Below are 27,642 nucleotides of genomic sequence, written 5' to 3' on the forward strand. Positions count from 1 at the left end.
TGGGTGGCGAGGGCCTTTAGCCCTTTAAGAGAGAAATCTGACGTTGTAATCTGAGCGAACTTTCTGACAGGCGGGAGAAGTTACAGCTCCCTCCCTCCCTCGCTCCGCTTTATTAAATATAGTAGTAGCGGCAGCCCTCGACTGGAGGCACCGGCGGAGGCTGTGCTGTCCCGGAGCCCTCGCCGCTGCTCCAGCCCCGGGGGATGGATATCATGGGTGCCCGAGGTGGCATCCCCACGCTGCTGCTGCTGCTGCTGCTGCTGGCCGGCTACTCCCGGCCCCTCCGAGCGGGACTCCCGGCCGGAGGTAAGCGCCGTCCGCCCCACCAGCCCACCCGAGGGATGGAGCGGTGGGAAACCCGGGGGGGATACGGCTCCTGGGAGGGCAGGGGAACCAGACTGGCATGGTCTGGACACCTCCTGTCGCCAAGCTGGCAGAAGCGGCTTGCCTGTCTTGGGGCACGGTGTCTGGGGAAAGCCAAGGGCGGGAACGGGATGGCTCGCCCGCCGTGGCTCTCGGGGTGCTGGTACCTCCGTGCCCCTTCCCGAGGGGACACGCGGGCGTGCTGTCTGTGTGGTATGGGGCTTGGGGGGAGCCACGGGGCTTTGCTTGGCGCCGGGGGCAGCCGGTGGGAGAAAGGCACCGCCCCTGCTCCGCCAAGCCCCGCGTCGTGGGGAGGGAGCACGCCAACCCTCCCTGCCGTGCTTGGCCGTGCTGCCTTAGATGCCTGCGAGGGCAACCCCTCTTCATCCCAGGAGCAGGGGTTTGGGGGGAAGAAGGGAGCTGGAGCATTTGCCAGTGTGTGTGTGTGACCTCCTGGCTCTGCTTTGCCCCTCTGTCCTGTGCACTGGGGCGGCTGGAGGTGTGGGGCAAAGGGCCATGGGCTCACCTCTCCCACCAGCACAGCTCCAGAGGTGTGCCGGATCACCCCTGGAGCGACAGGGCACCGAGGGCCAGCTGGGAATGGGGGTCACCCCCACGGTGCCACAGGGCAGGCTGATCCCGGGGACCTGGGTGCACAGGGGACACTGGCTGCTGCATGGGGGTCAGAGCTAGACAGAGGGGTTACTTCGGGACAGGGCGGTTGGGATTTGTATCCAGTTTTCCAAAAGAAGCAGCCAGGTTTGCCCATCCAGTTCTTGGCATGGCTGTGTGCCCTGCCTCAGCATCCTGACAGCCATCCCACAGCCCTGGTCCCTCCCTGGTCCCTCCCCTGCTACGGGATGCTCAGAGCTGCCACTGTCTGAGCTTCAGTGGGCTCTGCAGGTCTGGACAGGGGTCTAATCCTGCTGGGATGGGTCTGTGCCTTAGCCTGACCTTCCAAACTGTGCCTGGGATATCTGAGTGATGCACTGTATCAGCAGCATCAGCAGCCTCAAAAGTGAAGGGAATTTAGAAAGCAGTTTTATTTCCCTAACTCCCCCCAAAAATACTATATCATCTCACTGAGATAGTATATCACTGATATATTCCTTGAAGCTCCCTCTGGGTACCAGGGCTCTGACCAGCAGGCAAGAGCTTGCTCCAAGCAGTTCCCAAAGAATTACTGACCACCTCTAGTCTTTTGCTCCCGACCATCATCTGCATACCGGCCTGTGTAAGTGCAGGGAGGAGGAGGAGGATGAACCAAGAGCCCAGCCTTGTGGCCCTCGGCACCTGCAAGGTCCCTGTATGTCCCTTGATGTCCCTGTTCCCTCCCAGTGAGCAGGTGGCCACTGGGACATGCTCGTCTCCTTACCTCAGGCCTTGTTCCTTTTGTTTTTTTCCATGTCCCAAAATAGGAGGGTGCCTGGCAAACTGAGTGGAAAAAAATCCCTTTTGATAATGCACAGAGTGGTCTCCTTCCCAGCCCTGACCTTTCCATCCTGGGCAGGGGTTTTCCCACGTGGAACCGTTGCTTGCCTGGTGTCTAGGATGGGTCCCAGGGCTATCCTAGCACTCCCAAACTCTTTCATGGTGAATGGGCTGGAGCAACCTTGTAAAAGAGCTCAAGGCTTTCACTGGCACATGCCAACCCCCCAGACTCTCCACAAAAAACACTACCCATGGCTGGGACACAGCTCCAGGGATCAACGGGCATCTGCCTGGCACAGGCATGTGGGGCTGGGGAAGAAAAGGGGTTTTACACCCATTTTCCAGTGCCAGGGACTATTTCTGCACTGGACTGAAACAGTTGGGCCAGCTGTGACTCTGGGTCTGGGCACCAGCTCTCCACAAGCCCCATCCACTTGAGAACATCCCTGATGAGACCAGCAGCACTCATTCCAGGTGTTCCCATGGGCTGCCCGCAGTGGGACATCCCTCTGTCTCCATCAAAGAGAGCCACAAGCTTGCTGGGCAAGGGGCTGGGGACGGACTGGTTTTTGGGGGGTGAAGCCTCTGTTTTGCATTCCCTCCAAGCCCAGGTTCAGGACCCAGAGCTTCCTGCCCAGCCCAGAATGGGAAGAGTCATCACGAACTTCATCAGATACAGGATTATATAAAAAAAGAAAAACACTCATAAAACTTACCCTGTTGACATCAGAGTGTAAAGCTTTAGTAAACTGTTTTTAGACAGCCTGGCTCCCCTCCGGTTCCCAGTGAAATCACCCGCAGGCTGTCCTCCCCCTTCCCCAAAATTCCTCTTACTAGGGGTTTGGAATGAGGAGAGACGAGAGAATTGGATGTGTAGGCTCCTCGTGAGCAGCGTTCACCCCAAGATTTCAGCAAGTGGGTGCCAAAAATGTGACCTCCTCCAAGGCTTGGGTGGACCTCCAGAAGTGGTGATGGGTGTCCTGGGGAGGCAAGAGGGACACTGGATGTCCAGGGTACCTGCCTACGGATAGGGAGCAGTGTCTTTCCTGGGGTACCCATCCAGGACCCCTCCTGCCTTCTCCAGGTTTTTCAGCTCCTCCTCAGCTCTTCCTTCCTCGACTTTTGGAAATCTTGATTCTTGACTAGATCTTTGATTTAGTCAAACTTTCTTTTTTATGTTCGCACCACATGTTTTAAGGTCACAGCTCAAAGCAGCTGGAAAAGCTTCCAGCTGATGGGAAAGAACAGGAAAAATGCTGCAAAGGGGGGAGAATGGTAAACTGGTATCGTGGGAATCAGGGAGGAATATTCTTGTCTCACTCTTATATTTAGCAACAGAGGGCTGCGGGCAAATATATAATGTGCACATTCCTGTAGGATCGACGGACAGGGTTAAGCTCACCCCGAGGAGCTCACGTCAGTTTGAAAGCTGGACAGGAACAGGGCCGGAGAGGAGGGAGGCTAACAGTCTGCGTGCCTAAAAAAAGCTCAAAGCACAGACTGTTCACAACAGGCATTGGCCCAGCCCAGCCTCGGCTCCCCGGGGCTGCTTCCCTGGCCCTTCCCAGGTGCCAGGCTCTGGCTTGTCTCCTTTTTGGGAAGCCAGCTTCCCCGAGCATTAGCATCACCCCCAGCCTTCAGCTGGGAAACTCCTAGGAACTCCTCACTCATATCCTCACACTTCCCAGGCCTCGCCTGGGCATCCCAAACCTGGTTTGCCACCAGCCCCTTCACCATATCCTATCTCCAAAACTCCTGGAGACACGGAGCATGGAGAGTGGCCATCGAGGCATCCTCATTCCCAAATCAGCCCTTCCCTGAGCTGTCTCCATCATGGCCAGTGCTTGGTTGGGCATTGCCATGCTGCACAGGGGTGAGATACCCCTCAGTGTTTTTCTGGGGTAAATAGAACAGAAAAAGGGAACTCAATTTTTTATGTTATATTGACCAATATAGCAAAATATTGTTACATGTTGTTGTATGAGAATATTTTTATTTTAATTTCTATTGATAGAATATTAATATATTCTATAAAGTATATTCTAAATAGATTCTATAAAGTCAGAGAAGCCACTTTGCCCTTTCACAAAGCCTTTGCTTTGCAAAGCAGAGCCCAGAGTGAGGGCAGCTTTGAATTCTGCAAAGCCAGGCTCAAATCCAGAGGAGCAGGACTATGGTGGCTCTTTCCAGCCCCAGGATGTGGAGGATGCAGGTTTGCCTTGCTGTTGCCTGTCCTCAGGACAGACCAAACAGAGCCTCCCAGCAGCATCAGGGTGGGATGGGAGATGTTTATGCCCCAAGCTGTGGATCCAAGAGGCTGATAAATTCCTACTTTCCATCCTTCCTCCCCGGGGTGTGTCATCCATTGTGCCAGTTGCACGTCGCTCCAGGCAATACCTCTGGGTGCACTTGGCTGCCTGACAGCCGGACAGACAACCGGTGGCAGATGGAAAGCATCCCAGGGAAGGGAGGGTGCAGCCAAAAGTTGCTGTGAGTGGAGAAAGTCATGGGGCAAACAGCATGGTTTGGAGGTGCCCGAGCCCATCACATGTGCCCCAGAGAAGGAGAGAGAAAAGCAACATTCATCCATCACCGTGACTCACTGGCTGTGGAAGGAGCTGCTGTAAGCTATGAGTCAGCTCGGGATGGCCCTGTGAATCCTTGCTGCTTCTTTTGCCCAAATCTTGGCTCTCTGGTCATTGTTTTTCCTCTTTGCTGCAGGCAGGCAAGGGAGGGGGCATCTGGAGTCACCAGTTGCTTGTGATGCCATCCCCAACCATGTTAAAGGATGCTCCCCATCCGTTTTCATGCCATAACCCCTGTGCAGTGCTGCCCACTGCAGTGGCAGAAAGAGCAGGGGTCAGGAGGAATTTCCCAGCCTCCATCTGGGATTCAAAGTTTTCAGCGTCCCAACCCACAGAAATTTCTGAGCCCACCAGGGTCATTTCCTCTGGGAGCTGGGGAGAAGAGAGGGAAGTCTTGGACCGAGGTAGATGTGGCTGAGAAAAGCCTCCTGTCCTGCCCTGCAGCCCTGGGAGGGGATGTGAGCACCCGCTTCCACACCCCCACAGCCCCCGCGCCAGCCATGTGTTCCCCCTGTGCTAGAAATAGAGCAGGCATTTATTTTCTCTATAAACATCACCCTGCCGGGTGTTTCTCATAGATGGAAAAGTCAGGGGATAACAGCAGTGGGGAGGGGGAGGCAGGGCAGGGAGGGGGACCTTTGGAAGGATGGGGAGAGGAGAGGGAGAGATTTCAGATCTAGAAAGTGTGTGTGTGGGGAGAAAATACTCATTTTCTTTGCAGACAGTTTAGCACATCAACCCCAAATGAGCAAAAAATATCCTCTCTTTCCCCTTGCACGCTGCAAAACCCCCTCCCTGTCTGTGGAGACTTTTCTCTGCCCCTCACAGCACCCAACATCCCCAAAAGCCAATCCCGGCCATGGGCCTTGTAGCCCCATGGGGTACCGAGTTCTGTGGGTTCTGTGGATGCTGTGGCTGCTGCCCTACCAGCACAATTAAGACAGATCACCCCAATTTAGACATTTTACACCCCAGTTGCACATTTTAACATCCCTATCCCTGGGCACTGGATGCTGCAATTAAGGCCAGCAGGTAGCTCCCGGCAGAGCTTCAGCACCCCCACTCGTGCCCCATTCTTCCCCCACAATTTTGGCTGATAACTCCCCCCATCTTGGCACGTCAGGAGCCGTTTGACACCAGTGAGGCTGGGAAACATCAGAGCCCGGGCGCCTGGAGTGCTCCTCTCTAGCAGCAGCCGCTGTTTGTTGACAGCAGGAGAGGATCACTCCGGTAACGACCAGCTATTCCAGGGATGTCTGTGAGCATCCCCTGGCCAAGCTCCGCCAATCCCCCCTGCCAGCTCCTGGGAAGGTTCCTTCTCCTTACTGGGGCTGGGGATGGGCCTGGGAACAGGCACTGTTGGGCAGGCAGGGATGGGATTCAAGGATCTGCAGGTGGGATGTGCACCCAGCATGCAGGCTTTCCCCAAGGTCCCCTTGCTCCTCCAGCACTGGATTGGCTGGGATTGTCCCCTCTTATGCCACCACATGCCCTCCTGCAGATCTGCAAGCCCTTCCCTCACCGGCTGGGAAGCAGATGAGGTAGGAAAAGCTGTGGGAGTGGGTGCCAGGACATGCAGGGTGGAGCTGGAAAACCTGCCAGCCAGTGAGACAGGAGGAGAGGGCTTGTGAGAGAGGAAAAGAAAGAAAAAATAGAACAAAACCCGACTTGAGATGGTTTGGAAACCATGTCCTCTGGGGTTGATACAATATTTCCAGGCCAACTTCTCCTGGCAGCAGGAGGCTGAGACTGAATCACGCTGCAGGGGACGGCACAAAAGTCCCATTGAGCCTCCCGCTTCCCCAAATCCTCCCACTTTCTCCCCCCGCTTCGCTTCCCAGGGCAAACACTCCAAACACTGCTTCCAGCTCAGGCTTATTCCTTAAGTCCCTCTGGAGCCATTAAGCCGCATGTCATTAAAAGCTCTTCATCCCTGCTCCTGCTCACACCAGGCTTTGGGGGTGCTTGCCTCGGGGTGCATCCCCCCAGCTCTCCCCAAAAGCACTGGGACCTTTGTGGGAGGTGGCAGACTGGCTCCCAGCTCCTCGCCGTCCCCTCCACGGCTCTGCATCTGGCCGAGCAGGAGAGCTCAGGAAATACCATCAGCTTTAGGGCTGCTTGAATCATCGTAAAACCACGCTGGATAAGTGATGGAGCTCCAGAGCCAAGCCTCCTGGACCCCGCTTTACAGCCTCCAGCTATCACAGCTCCTAACGCTGCTCTGTAAGGATGGGGAGAGCAGGCAGGAGCAGGAACAGGCACTGCACAGGGGGTTGGAGGCTGGCAGGACACAGGAGGCAGGACACAACCCTCCCAGGCAGCACAGAATTAGCATGTTCTGATGTTTTCCCCTGGCCCCAAAGTCTGTAAAAAGGGGCTGTAAAAAGGCTGTTTTTTCCCCAAAGCTGTCAGGCAGGAGGCAGGGAAAGGCGAGCAGAGAGCAGCTGGCAGAGGAACTGGGAAAGGAACTGAATGAATAAACACAGGAGAGGGATTCAAAGCAGCATGGTGCAGCCAGAGGTAGAGGCCAGCAGGGTGGGATGGGGGTGAAGCAGAGTACCCCAGCCCAGGACTCTCCTCCTGCACCCAAAACAAGGGTGATGGCCACTCCTGGTGATCGGCAGCCCCATCAGGGTAATTAATTGCTCATGGCTTTGCTGGCGGTTTCTTGGGTGCTGCTTTCCAGCAATCTCTGCTGGCCAGCACTCCTGGAAAGCACCAGCCCCAGCCCCCAGGAGCCCTGCTGCGAGGGAGGGCCAGGTGGAGGGTGGGAGGAAAGAACCAGAGCATTCATTCCCATAGTCAGGGTTGGAAAAACACACAGAGCCCTGGCTCAGGATGTCGGAGCAGCAATCACTGTCTGGAGTCACTGGGAGCGGGGATAAAGTCCTCCTCTGCCGAAAGCTATCACAGCAGGGATGGATCCATGCCCGTGACACCCCCTCCTGTAAATCTCGAGGCAGAACCCCAGGAGCAGGAAAGCAGGGAGAGGCTTTCCTGGGGCAGGCACGAGGGGACAGTGGTGTGTCCACGAGGTCCCCATTGGGTCTGAATGCCATTGCTGCAGACCAAGTCCAGCTCATCTCCATTGCACTGGGATTTCCTCACTGTGGAGACCTGGATGGGTGCTGAGCTCGGGTCTGAGGGCATCTCTGAAGGCAGAAGCTCCTCCAGTTGTCCCCCCCGGCACTCCCTCCTCCCAGCAAAGCCCCAGCCAAAGCTGAGGGCCGCTGTGTTTGCCTTAGCCTCCTCGCAGGCTGCTCATTTCCTCCCCCGGCCATAAATAAAACCACGCCGTAAAATGAAGGGAATGTGGAACATAATGAAGCCTTTCTCCAAAAGCCCATCGGATTCCTTCCTCTCCTGGCCCCTCCGCCCTGCGTGGGGATGGGGGCACAGCCCAGCCCCAGCCCTGGGGGGCTGCAGGTCTCATTGGGTATTGCAAACCAGGTTGGGGACAAGGGCGCTTGAGCACCGGGACCACCCACGGTGCAGGCAGGAGGGCTGGTTCTGCCCACCCTGCCTGTGTTTGGAGTGGGACGGGAGCCTCATACACACAGAGTGGTTCAAGCTGCTGAGCAGCATCACCAGGGCTGGGCAGCTGCCCCTGAGAGCCTCCAGTGTTCTCATCCTGCTGAGCCCCTCCAGTGCTGGCATCCCCCCTGGATTCTTCCAGTTTTTCCATGCCCACTGAACCCCTCTGGTGTTCACACCCACCCTGAACCTCTCTGGTGTTTGCATCCCCTCTGAATCCTTCAAGTGTTTACATTCCCCTGAGCCCCTTACGTGTTTGCATCCCCCCCAGCCCCTCCGGTGTTTGTATCCCCTGAACCCCTCAGGTATTCACGTCCCCCCCCAGCCCCTCGGGTGTTTGCACAGCGGGTGGGTGCAGCACAACAGGTGACCTCGCTACCTTATAAAGTCATTTAGATTTGAAAAAAAACATCCCCAAACCACCCAGAGGGCCTCAAAACCAGCTCCTGAGACTGCGGAGAAGCGCGGCAGGTTGGCCATGGGCTGCCCCAACAAGCACCCCAGCACGGGGCGCGCTGCTGGCACAGAGGCCGCTTGTTGACACGGGCGGCGGGAAGGAAAGAGGGCAGCCGGTGGGCTGGGCTGCACCAGCGGCCGCACAAGCCCGGGGCTGTTCAGGCAACAAGGAGCCTTCACTCCCCGGCTGTTTTTCCACCGTTGGAAAACCGGTGCGGCCAGGGCGGGAAGAGGCTGCGAACAGAGGGCGTCTTTCAAGGGGGCGCGTGTGTATGCACGGTGCTCTCCTGGCACCCGCCCTGGTCATTAAAGAGCGGCTTTAATGAATTCCAGTCCCCTCCCTCCAAACACAAGCTGGTCACCAGCTCCGGCCTCCACCTGCCCCCCACCACAGCCTGAATGCAGCCTTGTTGAGCATCCAGCTCCTCTCCAGCTCCACACCCCTATCCCCAGGCAGGGTTTGCTCGGCAGGGAGTTCCTGCAGCCCCTCAGGGACTTGGTTGTACCCCCAGCACGCTGAAGCACCTCCTCCTGCGTGCCCAAAAATGCAGCTGGCTTTCCTGTGGCAGGGTTGGGGATGCCCCACACTGGGGTAGGAGCCTTCAGGCAGGGAAGCACTCATCCACCAGCTCACATCCTCCTGCACACCCAGGAGATACCTCCCTGCTCTGAAAACCTTTCGTGTCTTGTGCCGGTTCTCTCTGCAAACCCTGACACTGAGTTTTTCCGAGTATTTCCCCTTGCCTGGGACGGGAGTTGGCTGCTTCATCCTCCTACGTGCTGGGAAGGAGGTGGGAGAAGTTTGTGTGCCGAGATGTTATAACATGGAGAAAAGCCCAAGCCGGCCCTGCTGAGCCCCAAACACTCTTGGAGCCCCCAGCTCAGAGCCTCCCGGCTGGACCGGGATCCCTTCCCCACTGCGGTGCTCCCCAGCCCCGGCCTCTGCTCCCCCATGTCAAAAAACTCCCTGAACACCGAAAAAACAGCAACTGGAGAGGCCAAACCCGCAGTGTTTTCAACTCGAGGAGCAGGGGAAGAGGGCCAAAGCATCCCGAAGCCGGCGCGTGGCCGGCGGCTGGGGCGGGTGCTGGGGCAGCGCCGGCTCACACAGAGCCCTCACTTGTTCACTGGCCCTGGGAGGTGCTGAACACACCCGGGGCCTCAGTCCCAAACCCTTCCTTACAGTTTTTGGCTCATCTCCTTGTTTTTTTCAATGCAAAAAACCCCCCAAACCCAAATGACACTGCAGTCTATAATCTGCTGGCTGCTGGCTGGCTGCTTGGAAACTGTGACGGAGACTCCTCTCTCCTCGTCAACGCCTTTCCATAGTCTTGGCAAGGCAGGGACAGTGATTTCCTGCGGGACACAGCAAGCTGGGAACATCGATTATTTTTATCCGGGACTACTGGGATGTCCACTCCAAGCCATGGCCAGGACATGGGGACCTGTTGCTCCCCATGACAGGAGAGGAAGGGCCAGCTTGGGCTTCTCCGTCCAGGTACAAGGGTCAGCCTGGGGCACAACATCCTCTGTGGCATTCTCAGATCATCTGGAGAAGCTGCTTTTGGGGTCCCAGAGCAAATCCTCATGGGGGAATCCCAGGATGCTCAGCTGAGCCTACTCATGGAAGTGCCTGGATGTCCCTGCCTGATCCAAGCAATGGACCAGGATGGGGCACCCTGCCATGAAAGCTCCTCCAGGGTGAAATGCATTTGGAAAAAAACAGAAAAAATCCCTGTTTTCTGTGTCTTTTCCAACATAGAGGGCAGGGAAGAGGGGAGCTGGGGGTGAGAAGGTGCAGGGTCCTTGAGAAAGTGAAATGTCACAGGCTGAGCGTTCACATCCTGGATGGGCTGTTGAGCAAGGTGAAGAGTGGCCCTGAAATAAAGCAGGAATTTGGGAAGACAAACAGCAGTAACTTACAAGACTCTGCTGCTGGGGAAAAATCCCAGCACCTCCTGGATCCGGGCAAGGGTCCCTCCTCCTCCCCACCAAACAGCACCGCTCCCATGGGCATCTGCACCTCCAGGAGCTTTTTATTAGTAGCAGTTTATGAGAGAAGGAGAAGGAAAACATTCCTGGTAGCTTCATGAGAGTGGAGGCAGGACAAAATGTGCTGAAGGCAGGAACTGATGTCCCATGGCACACTGGGAAACAAGCTGGCTGTGCTGGAGTGGCCCCAAACCATCATCCCCAGTACCCTCAGCAAGACACTGCCAGGCCCTGGGGCTGGCACAGGAGCTTCTGGTGGGTCCAGTCTGGCCAAGCTTTCCCTCCTCGTGAGAGCAGCCGCTCAGTACCCCTCTGAAAAACACATTTTTTGAATTAGGGGAAGCCACAAAACCAAAACGTAGCAAAATCTCAGTGGGAGCTGGAGCACAGAGCATGCACACACAGGGAATCTCAACAGGAGCTGCCAGCACATAATGTACATGGATGTCCCCGGGGACCACATGTGTGCCTGTGGCTGTGCAAGGAGGGAGAGCCCCTTTTCCGCTGTGCCACGTCACTCTTACTCACCAAACCCCAAGACAAGGCGGTGCCCGGAGCCCCAGCACCCACCACCCTTGGCCACTGGGCAAGGCTGGTTTTGCCAAGACCACGGGAAGGAGGGAGCGGGTCATGGGAGGACGGAGCCCTGCAAAGAATAGCACAGCTCCTCTGAGTCACTGGCTGGGCCGAAGAGGACAAGGAAGCCAAAGTGCCCTGTGCCAGCAGCAAGCATGAGGGCCAGGGAATGAGGAGGCACCCTGACAGCCCTGCCCTGAGCTGAGCAAAGGGCTCAGTGTTACAGCAAAGGCCAGACGTTTCCATGGTGCCATTTTCCTCCCTGCCCAAAACGGGTGCAGTGACACTCCTTGAGACACCCACGTCATCCTCTCAGACCCCAGGGGAAAGCTGAGGCACTTTTTCTGCTGCCAGTGGCAGGAAATGATTTTTTTGTGGTCTCCAGGGCAAGGAGGTCTCCCCATTCCCAAAGGTATCAGAACAACATCCTCCACACTGGGCACCAGAGGGCTCAACTCTGAAAAAAATGCAGTAAGCCAAAGCAGAGTGCTCCAACTTAGTCCCTGCCAGGTTATCCCTTGCCATCCCCTCTACAGATGGGCTCCTTCCAAACCCTCAGTGAGGGTGGCTGTGTCTTGCAGGGTTGGGTTTTCACTTGCTGCACCAGCCTGTGAGCAAAGCCTGCATTGCCTGTTCCCACCCCTGTCATCACCACAGAAAGTTGGGCCAGAGGAAAATGCAGCCAGGGAAGCAGCTGTAAGGGCAGACATGAGTGTTTATATCCAGCCCTCACTGTGCAGGTGGCTGATTTCACCCTGGCCCCCAACCTCCACCCCTGCCTCCTCCAAACAGGGAATGGACTGGGACCCTTAAAGCCAAATGCTAGTCTTGTTGTCCCACAGAACCTCAGCAAAGCAGATCTGGGACCCCCAAACCTGAGTGTTGGTCAGCAGCTGGACTTGATAAGTGCTCTAGTGAAGCGTAAGCAGGAAAGCTTCACACATATAAACCCCAGCAGAGCCTATGACTACATATGGACTGAAAAATGTGCATTTCCCCCTCCGTGACATCCTCCCCAAACATTTCCAGCTTTTAGGGCTGGAGTGTTTATGCTTAAGCACAGAATTTTGCCACAGGCTGAGCCGGAGCCAAGGAGGATGGGTGGCTGCGTGTCCCAGCCACGTACATTTAACACGTGTGCAATGCACGCGCATGCATTGAGTCAGCTGAAAACTATAAGCACTCAGAACTTCAGCACACTCCCTGTGCTCTTAATCCTGCCCTGTCCCGCCTCTGCCCTGTGGCACAGTCTGTCATTTCATGACCGCATGCCATCGCGCTGAGTCCCTCCAGGGCTGATGTATATTGGGTGTTGAACATGTTCCAACTGTATCTCCAGGCGCCTGCTTTGAGCCAAGGTTTCTGTACGGTCTCACATCCACATATGGATCACTAGCACTCACATTTATTCCTCCAGCACTGAGGAGAAATAGAATTTATTTACTCTAGAAGGTGGTGAGGCCCTGGCACAGGTTGCCCAGAAAAGCTGTGGCTGCCCCATCCCCTAAAGCGGGTTCAGCCAGGCTGGATGCAGCTTGGAGCCCCCTGGTTTAGTGGATGGCATTCCTGCCCATGGCAGGGGAGTTGGACTAGATGAGCTTTTCCTTCCAGCCCAAACCATTCTGTGATTCCTCTAGGAAAATCAGAAAAACAGACTCCACAAGGGTCTTTCCAGGCTCCTCAGCTCCAACACCCTGTCACGGGGCAAACAGGAGAGGGCTGATGGATGGGCTTGGGAGGCTCCAGAACCACAGCACCCACTCGGACAGGGCTTGCAGGAGGTGTCCTTCCCCACCTGACCTTCTCTCTCCCTTTTCTCCCCAGTCTCTTTCTTCGGGGACAGCTTCGTGGAGATGCCCCTGGCGGACGCCTCGCGCACGGTGCGGCTCCACCTGCAGCTGTTCACCAGCCAGGGGAGCGGGCTGCTCTTCCTGGCCGCCGGCCAGCCCGACCACCTCCTGCTCCAGCTGCAAGCCGGCAGCCTGCAGGTCAGCACCCTGGCACCCCAATCCCCTGTGCAGGCTGTGGGGCAGGCTGTGGGTCGTGGCTTCATGTAGTGCAAGGATGAAGGGGCAGCCCAGCTGCCAGCACCCCTGCCAGGGGATGCTAAGAGTATAAGAGGAGAGTGGACAGTCTTGGGAGAAGTGGTTAAATACAGACAAACAGGTTCCATCTAGGGAAGCTCCTCACCCACTGCCTGGGGGTGCTGGGGGGGATCATGGGGACACCGAGACACTGGCACCCCATGTGCATTGCACAGTCAGACTGCAGTGCACAGCACCTTTGGATGCGAGGGGTTAGTGAGGAGAAGAGGTGAGACAAGAGGATCTAGAGAAAGAATAGGTCTCCCTTGTCCCAGCTGGGACATGGGAAGCAAGCAATCAAGACAGAGGAATAAAATTCCTTGCTGTGGTTATGTGTTGGCATCCACCATGAAGGAAAAGAGCAGGGAGCATCCAAGGCACACATCCTGCCTCTCTGCAGCTTAGGCTGGGCCACCAACCACATTAAACCAAAGCAGGAGAGCAAGCAACCCGGTGGCTGAAGGTGTCCCTAATGCAGACCATGTGTCCTACCAGCTAACCCTCTACTTAGGCAGGCTCCAGGCTGCTGCCCACCAGAAGCAAAGCCTGCTATTTCCCCTACCAGTTTCTAGGGAAAGGGCTGGAAGCAGCCCAGGTTGCAGGGATGGAGGGCAGTGGGCAGGATGGAGCAGAGAAGGAAGAGCCAGTATCTGGCAGGGCTGCTCTGTGGGGGGAGAGGAAGAGCCCAGCTATGGGACTGGGAGATGGAGGATCCCAGCCCTGAGACTGGGGATTTCTGAGAACGAGTGAAAAAGGAGAAAAATTCAGAGAGTGGGACAAAGAGAGAATGTCCATGGGGAGGGATGAGGGAGGAGCACATCCAGAAGTGGAGGAGTGAACTGAGAGACCAAAACCCTTGTGAGCCCCTGGGTATGGGTCCATGGTTCAGCAGGTAGTTCTGGCAGTTCTGTCACCTGAAAAGCACTTTGTGTCTTTCCCTACAGGCCAGGCTGCAGCTGGGCTCAGAGGAGGTGACCCTGCAGTCCCCAGCAGGGCTGCAGCTCAATAACCTGGCAGTGCATGATGTGGAGCTGTTGGTGGAAGATGGCAGGATGACAATGACCATCGACAGCATCTTCAACAGCTCCACAGACATCGCAGGGCCAGCAAGGGAGCTGGACATCCAGCATGGCCTCTATGCTGGTGGGACAGGCAGCCTGGACCTGCCATACCTTGCCAAGGCCAGCTCTCCCTTCAGGGGTTGCCTCCACTTGGTAACATTCAATGGTCTGGATGTCCTCTCCCCTCCATCCGCTGATGGCAGCTCCAAGATCTTCCACCATGTCCAGGAAGGATGCAGCACACAGTTCTCTGCAGAGCCTGAGGACCCATTCGGGTTCCAGGGGCCACACTCCTACATCGCGTTTCCCACATGGGATGCGAGGAAGGAAGCGACCATCGAGTTCGTGATGACGACGAGCATCACCCAGGCACCCCTGATCTACCACGCAGGGCTGGAGAATGACTTCTTCTACCTGGAGATCTCCAACGGGCGCCTGCGGGGGTTTGTGGAGAAGGGGAATGGCATCATCGTCCTGCACAACAACGTTTTCATCAGTGACGAGCAGCAGCACTACGTCAAAGTCCACACGGACATCCACAAGTTTGAGATACTGGTAGATTACTATGCTTCATCCACCTCCAACCGGGGCATCAACAACTACCTGGACCTTCAGGGAAACCTCTTCATTGGAGGTATGAATGAAAAAGCTTTTCAGAGGCTGAGGGAACATCATCTTGCTTTCATCTCAGTGTGGACCATGACCAACCACTCGTTTGTTGGCTGCCTGGAGGACCTGCGGATAAACCTGCAGAGAAGGAGCCTGCAAGACGCCGTGATCACAAAGGACATCACGTCAGGCTGTGGGAAGCAGGACCATTACTGGGACTACGAGGAGGTGTATGAGCAGGATGAGGCACCTACCTCCCCACCCCCAAATGTCTGGTCGGGAGCACCGGGCCTAATGGTGGAACCATGCCGGCCCGACAGCAGCTTCCCACCTGCCTTTGCCAACATCAGCAGCCTTCTACACGTCAGCCCCCTCATCGTCTCCGAAGGGGGCATGGCCTACCTGGAGTGGAAACATGCGCAGCCAACGGTAGACTTGAGCCTGGCGAACATCCGTCAGTCCCAAATCCTCTTCAGCATCACCAATGACCCGAGGCACGGCCAGCTGGAGCTGGACATTCCCGGGTCCAGGAGCAGAAGGAAGTTCACCTTGTTGGACATTGTGAATCGGAAAGTCAGATACATTCACGACGGCTCTGAGGGACCCATGGACCAGCTGATGCTGGAGGTGACAGTGACCACCCAGCAGGGGGTCCCAGAGTGCTTAAGGCAGGGGCAGATGTACCTGCTGCCCATCATGATCAACCCCCTCAACGATGCCCCGCAGGTCATTTTTCCCCGTGGGAACCACATGACAATCCTGAAGCACACGCGGAAACATCTGACCACAGACATCCTGCAGGTCCTGGATGATGACACATCCTGTGATGACCTCGAATTCCAGCTGCATGGTGGCCAGCAGACGGAGGAGGGTTATGTGGAGTATGACTTCCACCCCGGAGTGCCCATTGAAGAATTCTCCTGCAGGGACCTGGAAGCCGGCAACGTAGTCTACGTGCACCAGAGTGGGACAAACTTACAGCTCACCTTGCAAGTGAGTGACGGCACAGTCCCGAGCCCCATGGCCACCCTGAGGATCCTCGCCATTGACCCTGAAATCCGCCTGGTCAACAACACCGGGCTCTCCATCTCCCAAGGAGGGGCCGCACGCATCACCACAGCCAACCTGTCAGTGGAGACGAACGCTGAGGAACAACGGGTCACCATCCTCTACGTCCTCACAGAGCCCCTAAGGTATGGCGAGGTCAAGAAGCAAGGGAGCATGGGAGGGGAATGGAAAAAAGTCGAGTCTTTTCACCAGCAAGACATGGAGCAAGGGCGCATCCAGTACTTTAGCACAGACCCAGAGCACCGGCTGGAAGACAGCGTGGAGAAACTGAGATTTGAAGTCCAAGTGGGGCAGAAGGTCTTGCCAAACAACACCTTCCTCATAAGGATTAAAAGAGCCACTGTTAAGATGAGGACCATGGTTCCCCTCCAAATGAAGAACAAGCGGCATAGAAATATCACCAGCAAGGAGCTGGAGGCAATGTTGGAAGATCCAAACTCCGCCCCAGTCCCCTTCCACTATATCATCACACAGGCTCCCAGAAAGGGAAACCTGGAGCTGCTTGGTAACAGGCTGACCGAAGGCTTTGGATTTACCCAAGATGACCTGCAGAGAAACCACCTGAGCTACAGTGTGACCATCAGGAACTCTCAACAAGCTGAAGACACCTTCCAGTACCGTGTCCATGCTGGCAATCAGCACTCTCCCGTCTATACCTACACAATCAGCATCGGTGGGGACCCCGATGCGCCAGTGCTGACCAATGTCCTCCTGACCGTGCCAGAAGGGGGACAGGCCATCATCTCCAAGGATCACTTGTTTGTGCAGAGCATGAACAGCATGGACTACCTCTATGAGGTGATTGAGGGGCCAGCACACGGGAGACTGGCCTGGGCTGCGTCCCATGGCTGGGCCTCCAGAGAGGAGATCACGGAGTTCACCAATGATGACATCCTCCACCGCCGGCTGCTGTACCAGCACGACGACTCTGAGACGCTGGAGGATGACATCCCCTTTGTAGCCATCAGGCAGGGCGAGGGCAGCGCTGAGCCTGATGTGGAGGAGGTGAGGGGTGTTTTCAGGGTCTCTATCCAACCCATCAATGACCACATCCCTGTCCGGGCAGTGAACAAAGTCTTCAACGTGGTGCGCAATGGGCAACACCTGCTGACAACTGACGACATTGCCTTCACTGACAAGGACTCTGGCTTCTCTGACACACAGCTGGTGCTGGCAAGGAAGGACATCTTGTTTGGCAGCATCGTGTCCGTCGATGACAGAAGCCACCAGGTCTATCGGTTCACACAGGATGACCTGAGGAAGAAGAAGATCCTCTTTGTCCATTCAGGGGCTGACCGTGGCTGGATCCAGCTACAGGTCTCGGATGGTCTCCACCAAACCACAGCCCTCCTGGAAGTGCAGGCATCAGACCCTTACATCAAAATAGTCAACAATACTGGTCTGGTCATCCACCAGGGCACCCGAGGGAGCATCGACTCCTCTGTTCTCAACCTGGAGACCAACATGGACATTAGGTCAGATGAAGAGATACGGTTCCTCATAACAACCCCCCCAAGGTGGGGGACCATACTGAGAGGGGAGCAGCCAGTCATGGCCTTCTCCCAGCGGGACCTGCTCGAAGGAGAGATCTCCTACCACCACAACGGGAGCAGGAACACTCGGGATGAGCTCCAGTTCACTGTAGAAGCAAATGGGGTGGCAGTGGAGGACACACTGGCCATCAGCGTGTTCTTGGACACCCATTCCAGCCCCCTGAGCATAGTCAACCACAAGGAGATCTATGTCTTCCAGGGGGAAGCGGCTGGGATCAAGGAGGAGTACTTACTGGTGAGTATCCTCTTCTCTAGTCATTCCCCATGTCTGCATCTCTTCTCTGATCAACCAGGATGGTCACCGTGCGACTCCATTTTACTCCAACTGGCTCAGAGCAAAGGCCTCCTGTCCATGTCAGGCTTTGCCCAGGGGCAGACAGGTGTTCAGGCATGGTCTTGGCAAGAAGGTGACTCTTGCAGATCATCCCACAGCAAAGCCTTGAGGGATTGAATGCCCAGCAGGTAGTCTGTGGGGGCAGCCCAACCTCAGGCACCAGACCTCCCACTCTTGTTTTGTCTTTCCCCATGCTCTCAGGTGACCCACGAAGAGATCCCTCCCCAAGACATAGTCTACCTGGTGAGCAGCCCCCCAGCCTCTGGCTTCCTGGCAATGCTTCAGGACGGTCAGGACGTGAACGAGCAGCCCAGCCTGGACCCCATCCAGTCCTTCACCCAGGAGGACATCAACAGTGGCAGAGTCCTCTACCTCCACTCCAGGCCCAACGAGGAGCACGACCGGTTTGTCACAGACATCACAGCCCGTGGAGTGGATGCTCTGGAGGGGGTGGTGGTGAGCCTGGTTGTGCTCCCCATCAACGTGCCCTTGGATGTCCACAACATCACGGTGCCAGCAGGTGGCTCTGCTACCCTCTCCTCAGGCATCCTCAGCATCCCCAACACGTACTACCCAGCTCTGGGCATGGAGTTCAGGGTGCTTGAGCCCCCCCGGTTTGGCACTCTCCTGAGAAGTGAGCGGCCCGAGGAGGGTGGGCTGGACAGCTTCACCTGGAGCGAGGTATAGCACACCTATATGCCCATCATTCTGTTTCCCAAGGGTTTGTGGAGAGCCCAGGGGTGTGCTCAAGCCCCCAGTCACACTGGGAGGCTGGGGAGGGCTGCAGGGGTCTTCGCCCCATCAGAGGGGTATGGAGGGGTTTGGGGTGGTGGGTTTGTCCTGTGGACCCAACAACCAAGCTGTGTTTAAATGTGCCTGGGGATGCAGAGTGGGGGTGCAGGCACAGAACCCACACTGGGCTCCAGGTCTGTTTCCCATGGGGACCCACCTCCTGTCCCTGCAGGATCCACCCTGCAGGGATGCCCCAGAGCGAGTGGTGGGTCGCCAGCATCCTCCCAGGGTGGTGCAGGGTCCCCTATCCAGCGGGGCCGTTCGCCTGTGTCCTCCCAGAGTGTCACCTGGCCCTTACCCCGCAGGTGGAGAACCAGCAGATCCAGTACAGGCAGGACGGCCCCCGATCCCTGACTGACAGTTTCACCGTCCTGGCCAACGCCTCCGAGGTATCGCGACAGAGCCAGGCCAGGACCCTCTTCGTCACCATCCTGCCCCGCAGCACCAAGGGGCCGCGGCTGAAGGTCAACGCCGGTTTGCAGGTAAGGGTGGGACGCCAGGGGGACAGGCGGCCACCCCGGCGGGCCCGGGGTGCTCAGCGCTGGGACACCCCGAGGGGGGGGACGGCCAGCCCAGCGCGGGGATCGCGCCTGGTCGGTCACTCAGCTCGGGGAGCTGGGGCTCAGCGGAGCTGCGGTGCCGCCCAGAGGCGGCCAGCGGGCGCTGGGGAAAGGAGGCGGTTTTTCCTGACGGGGCGAGGCTTTGGAGGAGGCGGGGACCGTGGCGTCCTCCCCCTCCTTCGCCGCCGCCGATGCGGGGAGCGGCCGCGAGGTGGGAGCATCGCCCCGCGGTCCCACTCGCGGCGGCCGCTGCCACGGCGGCAGGCAGCGCCTCCCCGCTCCCGGGATAATTCCTGGCGGCTCCAAGAGGAGCTTGCCCACGTTTCACCAACACAGGCCGGAATAACTCAACTATCCGGGCAGCTTTCACACCTCTCATGCCCATCCCAGAAAAAGGCAGAAGCAAAGAGGTCTCAGCTGCTGCTGAACTCCCACCTTCTGTTTCCAGCACCTCCCTGTCCCATTCGGGGTCACTAATTCCAGCAAAGAATTTATTGGAAAACATGCAAGCACAATCACTCCCACACCTCTCAGCTATCCTCACTATCTCAGGATGGCAGGCAGTCATTTCTAGGCTGGCAGCAGGAAAGCAGCCTCTTCGGGAGCCTGGGCTCTGGAGGAGATGCCCAAAGCAAAGGGGCTGCCCTGCCTAGCCCTAGAAACAGCCACTTTGGAGAGTACCACCAGAGTTTGGGAGGGTGTCCCTATCCCCAGCTCTGCTTCATTTCTTCCCCTCCAGCCCCTGGAAGCTTCCCAGCAAATCCCATTTATAAAGCATTAATTGGTGCCTCTAGATCTGCCTCACCTGGGCCAAAGTCCAGGGAAAAGTTAACCCCTTGGCTGTTGGGCCCACAGCAGCCGCTTTTCCCCATTCCAGAGGCAAAATGGGAGCACAGCCACCATGCTAAAAAAAAGGTGTGAAAAGACAGAAAATATCTCCAAAATAAACTCTGAGGCAGCAATCTGTCTGCCTTTCCATTGGGATCCCCCCCACACCACCACACAACACACCCTGGGAAGAGTAACCACAGCTGCCCGGAAGGGCTCTGGAGCTGGGAAAGGCTTCCTGCCTGGAGAGGGAGTGATGGGAGAGGCCCAGCCCTGTGTGTTTGTGCTCTGGTGAGGGATGACTTCAGCATTTAAAGGTCAGGACGGGTTGCACAAAGGCTTCCGGGGATGCCAGTCCTTGCAGGCCTGGGGGATAAATGGGATAGGTCTAGACCCCAAAGTGGAGCCCCTTAGGAAGGAGCAGCAGTTTTTGGGTTGGATCTGGAGGAAGGATGGCTGGATGCCACCAAGAGAAAGGCTCCCACTGCCACACCAGAGCACACAGCCATGCTTCTGGCACCGTTCCGTCACCTCCCAGCACACTCTCCCAGAGAGCGGAGGTGACACAGAGGCTGAGCAAACATAATAACCTGAGCAAGCGAGTGCAGTAGCCAGGCGGAAGGCTTTAATAATTCAGGGAGGACGAGGAGCATGGAGAAGTGGGTCAGCTCCCACAGCGTGGGCTCTGGGCTGGGAGCAAAGCTGCTCCTGCCACTACGACTATCCATTCCCAGTGGACAGCGATGCCCGGGGGCTGCCAGTCCCCCCTGTTTTGCCCACAGAGCATTTTCCTTGGCTCCAAGCCGCGGGTACGATTACAATTCCAACTGCTGTTCTTGCCGGGGAGAGGGAGCAGCCCAAAAAACTCGGTGCACACACAGCAAAGCTCATGCCCTGGCTGTGTGTCCAGCAGCACTTCCCCCACCCCATCTCTCCAAAGCTGTGTTTTTCAGCCTGCCTCTCACCATACCGCGGGGACTGCCGATGGATTTAATTTCCCTGTCGGCACCCACACCCACTCAAGCAATGTTTTGGGTTAGGCCAGCTGAAAACAGAACAGCTGGTAACAGAAAAGAGCTCATCCAGCTCCTCCAGTGCCTGCCTAGGTGTTGTTTTGTGGATTCCCAAGATGCAGGCCAGGCTCGCGATGCCATGGGATGCAGTGCATCCCGCCCCTCTACCCCAGGTGAGCCACGGGAAGGCTCTATCCATGCGTGCCATGATTTGAGGGCATCCTGAGGGCAAAGGGCAGCTTTGGGGTGTGTGGGCAGAACCTGTCTGGCAGCACAAGGTTCATCCCCCTGGTCTGCCAAGATCGAGATCTGGCACAGGGCTAGGAGTGGGAAAAATTGTTGCCTCCAGCTGGAGAGGAGAGATGCCAGGGCTTTGGGGTGGCAGTGTCCCCAGGGATGGGTGGGCGCTGCTGGATGGGGGGAAGCGGTCCTGGGAATTTCCGCAGTAGCTCTGAACTCAGCCACATACTTGTCATTCCTGGAGGGTTTGCTGCAGAGGCGGGCAGCCTCACAGTAGCCTTGTGAGGGGGCATGGAAGCAGGAGCGAGGAGAAGCACCAGCCAGGGAGAGACGGGGCTGTGGTTAATGCCTACCCAGCATCAGCCTGTGGACCCCCATAAAATCCCTTTCACTGCAAAGCAATGTCTCGAAGGCACAGCCCCTGCCGGGGGCACCACACCCTCTTGCACTTTTGGGAACTGGGGAAACTAAGGCACGGATGGGGTAAGCCCTTTCCCTCTGGCACAGGCCGTGCAGAGGCACAGACCCAGCTGTGTGGCACGTGCTGGCAAACACGGCAGCAGTGATGCAGAGCTGGGGAGAGGCCAGATGATCTAGGCATCACCCGACACGCGGACAAGGCACCCTTGTTGGGCCGGGATGTGCTCCAGCACACAGCAGACCTGTCTGAGCTGGCATGGGGAAGAGGTGCCAGGGGTATCCCCGGGGGATTACAACCTCTCCCTATCCCCCAGCTGCAGGAAGGTGCCACGGCTGCTATCAGCCCCCACATCCTGAGCGCCGAGGACGAGGATTCCCCAGCAGAGGAGCTGACCTATTCCATCCAGCCCCCAGCCAATGGGAAGGTTGTGCTGAGGTCAGCACCCAGTGCTGAGGTCCAGACGTTCACCCAGGCCCAGATAGACAACGGCCTTATCCTCTTCGTGCACCAAGGTAGGGCAGGACTGAGGTGCCTCAGCCCCCCTGCACCCCCCCAGAGTAATGGGGACACTGTGCCATCAAGGTGGGTGCCAACCCCGTGGCACAGCACCCTGATCCAGACCTTGCCAGCTTAATGGGGGGCTGCATCTCCTCTGCCCCCCACAAATTCCCTGGTCTGTGCTTTCTACAGGACCCCTGGATGGAGGTTTTGCCTTTGACCTGTGGGATGGTGAGAACCTGTCTCCTGGGCACTTCTTCCTCGTCAGAGCCCAGAGAGAGCCCATCATCAGCCTGGCCAAGAAGCAGAGCCTCACCGTCTGCCCAGGTGGGTACCAGCACATTCCCCATTCTCCCAGCAGAACAGCAAATGGGGCCCTTGAAGCACCTACCCCTGCCCAAGCCCTGCTGAGGTGCCCGTGGCAGAGGCTGCAGATGGATGGCAAGGTGAGTGGGTGAAATCCATATTGCATGTCTTTTCCAGGTGCCCGGCAGCCCATCACCAGCCAGAACCTGCAGGCAGTGAGCAACAGCCCCACCAGCTCCACCACTCTGTACTACAGCATTGAGCAAGCCCCACGCCTCGGCAGGCTGAGCAACTCCCAGGGGGAGGAAATCAGGAACTTCACCCAGGCCCAGGTGAGATTTCACCTCCTCCAGCCCCCCCCGAACCCCAAGCACAGCCCCTCATCACCCCCCCCACCACCAGCAGGGGGGTCTGACCCCACTGCCACAATAGGCAGGGGCACCTGATCCCAGGCAGGAGGCAATGCGAGGCTCCAGCCGTGCTGTGACTTTCCCAGCTCTGCCAACAGCTGCTAAGACGGATTAAAAGCTGCCTCCCCAGCCTTGGATTTAGCACTGGGGGAGGCTGATAGAGTTATAATCCCCTTTCCTGAGCCATCTCCCCGCTGCAGAGCCAGCCAGCCAGCCAGCCAGCCTGGATGCTGCTGAAGGGAAGAGCCAAGCACAATGCTTTCACTCAGCACAGCAAAGGTCTCATTTTATTCCATCCCTCAGAAACACATAGGTTTGCCCACCCTGGAAGTTCCTCTGTGCTGTGCTTACCCTTGGAGGATGCTGAGCAAGCTTGACCCTTCACCTGAGCCTCAGTTTCCCCAGTTGCTGGGCAGAAACATCATAGAATCACAGAATGATTTGGGTTGGAAGGTACCTTAAAGGTCATCTCATTCCAATCTCCCTGACATGAATAGGGACACCTTCCACTAAACCAGGTTGCTCTAAGCCCTGTCTAACCTGGCCTTATAAACTTTCAGGGATGGGGTATCCACAACTTATCTCTATATGTAGAGATGCACCATGAGCCCTCCACAGCGGCTACCATGCCATGCCTAGTGATAATCCCCCTTTCTTACCTAATTAGAGCTTGGTTGCTCCATCCCAGAGTCAAAATAGGAGCTCATAGAGGGTTTTTTTAATTTTTAGGTGGACAGCGAGTTGATTTTCTACCAGCATGAGATGCCAGACAAGCCCTTCTGGCTGGCCCAAGATGCCATCCGCTTCCGCGTGGTCACTCCCATGACTATCTCAGATTCCTTCATCCTCCTTGTCCTGATCTCCTTCGAGGAAAAGTGTCCCCAGCGCTTGACTCAGCTATGGAAGAACGCAGGTAAAGGTGGGATGGAGAAGCATGGGACAAACTCCTCTTCAAGGGGGGGCTTCGTTTGGCTGAAGAAGACACTCCTGTGTTGTTTTCCATGGTTGATATTGTGACAGACATCTAAAACTGCATCCAATTCCTTCCTCCATCACCCCAAACTCTCACCAACTTACCCAAAATGATTCTTATCCCCAGTTTTCCCTTGTCTCCACAGGTCTCCAGCTCACAAGGGCTCAGAAGGCTGACATTGACACCTCGGTGTTGGATGCCTCCAACCTCCTGAGCCAAATTCTGGTCTCTGAGAGAGCTGGATATGATGTTGTCTTCCTGGTGACGGAGCTACCGGCTCACGGACAGCTCTTGGTGGCTGGTGTGCCTCTGGAACGGTCACGGCCCTTCTTCCTGCAGTCAGACCTGGCAGCAAGGCGTTTGGCATATGCCCATGGTGGGGACAGCACCCCCAAAGACCACTTCAGTTTTAAGGCTTGGCTCCGCCCGCGGGAACAGCAGTCTGTCCGTCCTCCACAGGAAGGGGTGGTCGTCTCCGAAACATTCAATATAACAGTGACCAGCAGCACCAAGTCACCGCAGGTGGTGAAGCGGAAGGAAGTGCTGCAGGTCCCACCGGGCTCTGTGGTCACCTTGTCCCGAGAGTACCTGGATGTGGCAGACCTATCGGTGTCCCCACAGGAGATGGTGTACAGCGTCCTCCAGAGTCCTCTCGCCGGCCACCTGGCCGGTGCACACAACCCTCGGGAGCCCATCAAGCGCTTCACCCAAGCAGATGTCAACGCTGGCCGCGTGGTGTTTGTTGCCACTGGGAGCCGTGCCCCAGGGTCCTTAGCCCTGAGCCTTTCCAGTGGCCACCACCCGCCCACCCTGACCTTGCTGGAGATCGAGGTGCTGCCTGCGTTGGGCACCACTGCGAGCCCCACACCGCTGGAAGTGCCCCAAGACCTGAACAGAGCCCCTGTGTCCCACCATCACCTCCTGGGCACCACACCGCGAGGGGCAGGTAATATCATGTACAGGATCACCAGGGAGCCCAGGTTTGGCCAAGTGCTGGTCAACCAAAAGCCATCGCGGGGCTTCTCACAGAGGCAGCTGGACCGCAGGGAGGTGGTGTTCACCTTCAGCGACCTCACATCTCCTGAGGATGACTTCCAGTTCCTCGCCACGTCGCGGGCAGGAAACTGGACCGGGGTGGTGAATGTGACTGTCCGTGCTGCAGTGAAGACCCAGCCAGGCAGCCTGTGGCCCCAGGGCACCACAGCCCTCCTAGACACCAGCGTCCTTGATGCCAGCGAGCTGGCCAACCGCACCAAGAGCGTCCCTGTCTTCAGGGTCCGCAGGGCACCCCATGCCAGCCGTCTGGTGAGGGTATCCAGGGACCCGGGACAACCCACCACCCCGATCGAGACCTTTAGCCAGAGTGAGCTGGAGCAAGGCCTCGTGGGACTGGAGGTGCTGGTTGCTGGGGACACCCACCAACCCCTGCAGAGTGACAGCTTCGTCTTTGAGCTGGTGGCTGCTGGCGTGCCACCGGCACTCGCATCCCTGGAGTACAGCATCGAGCCCTACAACGCCTCGAAATCCTATAGCACCACCCTGCTCACAGCCCCTCTGGCACCTTCAGCCCCAGTGCCCCAGGGTACAGCACAGAGCAGCCCCAATGCCAGCGAGCTGGGCATGCCCCCCACTGCCTGGCTGGCCCCCAGTGCCACCACTAGCCCCAGCCCTGAGGAGGGGGGCACCTTCCTCAGCTTCATCGAGGCCAACATGTTCAGCATCATCATTCCCATTTGCCTCATCTTCCTCCTGCTGGCCCTCATCCTGCCCCTGCTCTTCTACCTGCACAAGCGCAACAAGACAGGGAAGCACCATGTGCAGGGCACCCCTGCCTCCAAGGCCAAGAATGGGGCTGTGCCGGACCATGAGACCTTCCGGAGGACAGACCCCAACCAAGGCATCCCCCTAACGACTGTCAGCGCCCCGGAGGGCAAGGGCACAGGTCCCCCACCCCAGGGCACAGGTCCCGGGGCACCGCCGGACCCCGAACTCCTCCAGTACTGCCGGACTTCCAACCCCCCACTGAAAAACAACCAGTACTGGGTGTGAAGGGCTCAGGTGCTGGGGCACGAGACCACCTGGGAGTCAAGAACCTCCCATAGCACCACCAGCCACCTCCTCCTGGCTCTCCTCCTCCTCCCTGGGAGCTGGCATCCCATAGATGCAGGAGGGCCCTGAGGATGCGGGGGCTGCTGCTCTGGCCCACCTGGGAGCCCCACATCTCCGTGTGGCTTTGGGCAGGGGAGGGGGGTACTGCATAAGCAAGTGGGGACAGGCAAAATACATGAGCATCCCTGGGGAACGCTGACTTCGGGGGCTCATTTGGGCTACCTGATGGTGGCCACAGTGCTGGGGGGGACCTGATGGCCCTGGTCCCTTCAGAGCCACTCAGGCAGGTCCAGTGGTGGCTCCTCCATGGGCAGCACCATCCACCCCAGGGATGCTTGCCACAGCTCCTGGCACAAGAGGGACGATGAGGAGCGGCTTGCACTGAGTCAGGCTGGGGATGAAGCTGCCCAAATCCCCCAGGGCTAGGTGGGCTGAGACACTGGAGCAGAGGCTCAGAAAAAAACTCTGTGGCCAATGCCAGGGGAATTTAGGAATCCCCACCCACTTGGAAAAATACCCGCCTCGCTCTTTCTCTACTTGCAAGTGTGCTTCATCAAGTCGATTGCACAGAGCCCTGGGGAGGTTGCACAACAGGTAGGATGCCCTTAAGTGGGGAGGGGGGGCCAGGAGTTCACCTGGGCAGCATGAAACCGGAGAGGAGAGCAGAGAGCCATAGCCAGCACAGTTTTCCACTGTATACTCCAGTACGGCAAAAGTAAACAGAATAAAGTGCCTTTTCCGAGGTGCATCACTCTTTCCCTAAGCTGCTTCCTTTGCCAGGCCTGTTTTAAGCTGCTGAGCAACATTTGGAGGTAATGGACCATATTCTGGGCTCTTGCTCAAATTTTCCCAAGCCTGGAGTCCTAAAAACTTAAATAGAAACTGCTTGAGGAAGGGCAGAGGAGAAACTGAGCGCTGAGCTCAGGATGGGATTCAACAATAATACCCTGCACTGCTCCAGCTGGAAAGCTCATCACAGGGCACATCCTACTCTCACACCATCCATAGGAAGCTGACATGAGCCCTCAGGGACCACGGGGGACCACTCACAACCCCCACCCAGGATAAAATCCACTACATTAACCCTCCCCAAAAAAATCACCCAATGTGGTCCCACTCCAAGGCTGCGGCAGAGCTGGGATCTTTGCCTGGACCGCGCCAGCGGTTTTCCTGGCTGGGTTTAGGGTGCCAAACCTTTGCTGAGCAGTAAATCACAACTGCCCTGCCTCAGCTGGCAGGTGCTGGCACATCCCATGGGCACCCACAGCTGTCAAGGTGCAGGCAGGCACCCTGTGTCCCCCATCTCCACAGGACAGGGCACAGTAGAGGCAGCCCCAGCACCTCCGATCTGCTTGACCCAAGGGGATGGCTGATGGATGTCCCCTCCTCACCTCCAAAATCCTCCTCCTGCCCCATCCAGAGGGGGGGAAAATGATGTTTCCTTCTGCTCAGAGGCAAATCACACCCTCTTCCCTCTGTAAAATCGGGTCAGCATGACCCTGCTGCCCACGTCACAGCTGGGAGATTGCCAGAGCAGTGCTGCTCCCAAAAGGTTGGGACAACCTCTGCCACGGACTCCTGCTCCAGTTCACAGCTCTGCGCCTTCCCCATCACATTCAAACCCACACATTTATTATCTTCACTAATTACATACCCACAGTGAGGGATGGGGGTTGCAGAGAAGCCCTCCATCCACTGAGGGCTGCCTTGGTAACATCCACTGTATTTTCCTTCCAAATTACTCTCGCCTCGCACCCAAGGATTAAATAGAAGGAACGTGGCCTATTTTGTAAGGAACACTGAAAGCTAAGCAGGTTATTTTTAAAGCCTGTGGTTGTATTCCCAC

The 27,642-nt window shown here is 57.1% G+C and overlaps 1 protein-coding gene across 1 annotated transcript; it reads left to right on the forward strand.

Annotated features, from left to right (window-relative positions):
* The first annotated feature begins 203 nt into the window (after nt 1-203).
* Nucleotides 204-26,544, forward strand: CSPG4 (chondroitin sulfate proteoglycan 4). Its single transcript, XM_050309704.1, is given in 11 exon segments — nt 204-306; nt 1,608-1,669; nt 12,575-12,925; nt 13,966-17,547; nt 17,848-18,327; nt 18,744-18,920; nt 21,814-22,012; nt 22,191-22,325; nt 22,482-22,636; nt 23,444-23,627; nt 23,833-26,544. Coding segments are annotated over 11 exon segments (7,332 nt in total). The 3' UTR covers nt 25,737-26,544.
* Nucleotides 26,545-27,642: the final 1,098 nt, after the last annotated feature.

This window comes from Myiozetetes cayanensis, unplaced genomic scaffold (assembly GCF_022539395.1).
Source record: "Myiozetetes cayanensis isolate MyiCay16 unplaced genomic scaffold, myiCay2020 scf14, whole genome shotgun sequence".
Lineage (NCBI taxonomy): Eukaryota > Metazoa > Chordata > Aves > Passeriformes > Tyrannidae > Myiozetetes > Myiozetetes cayanensis.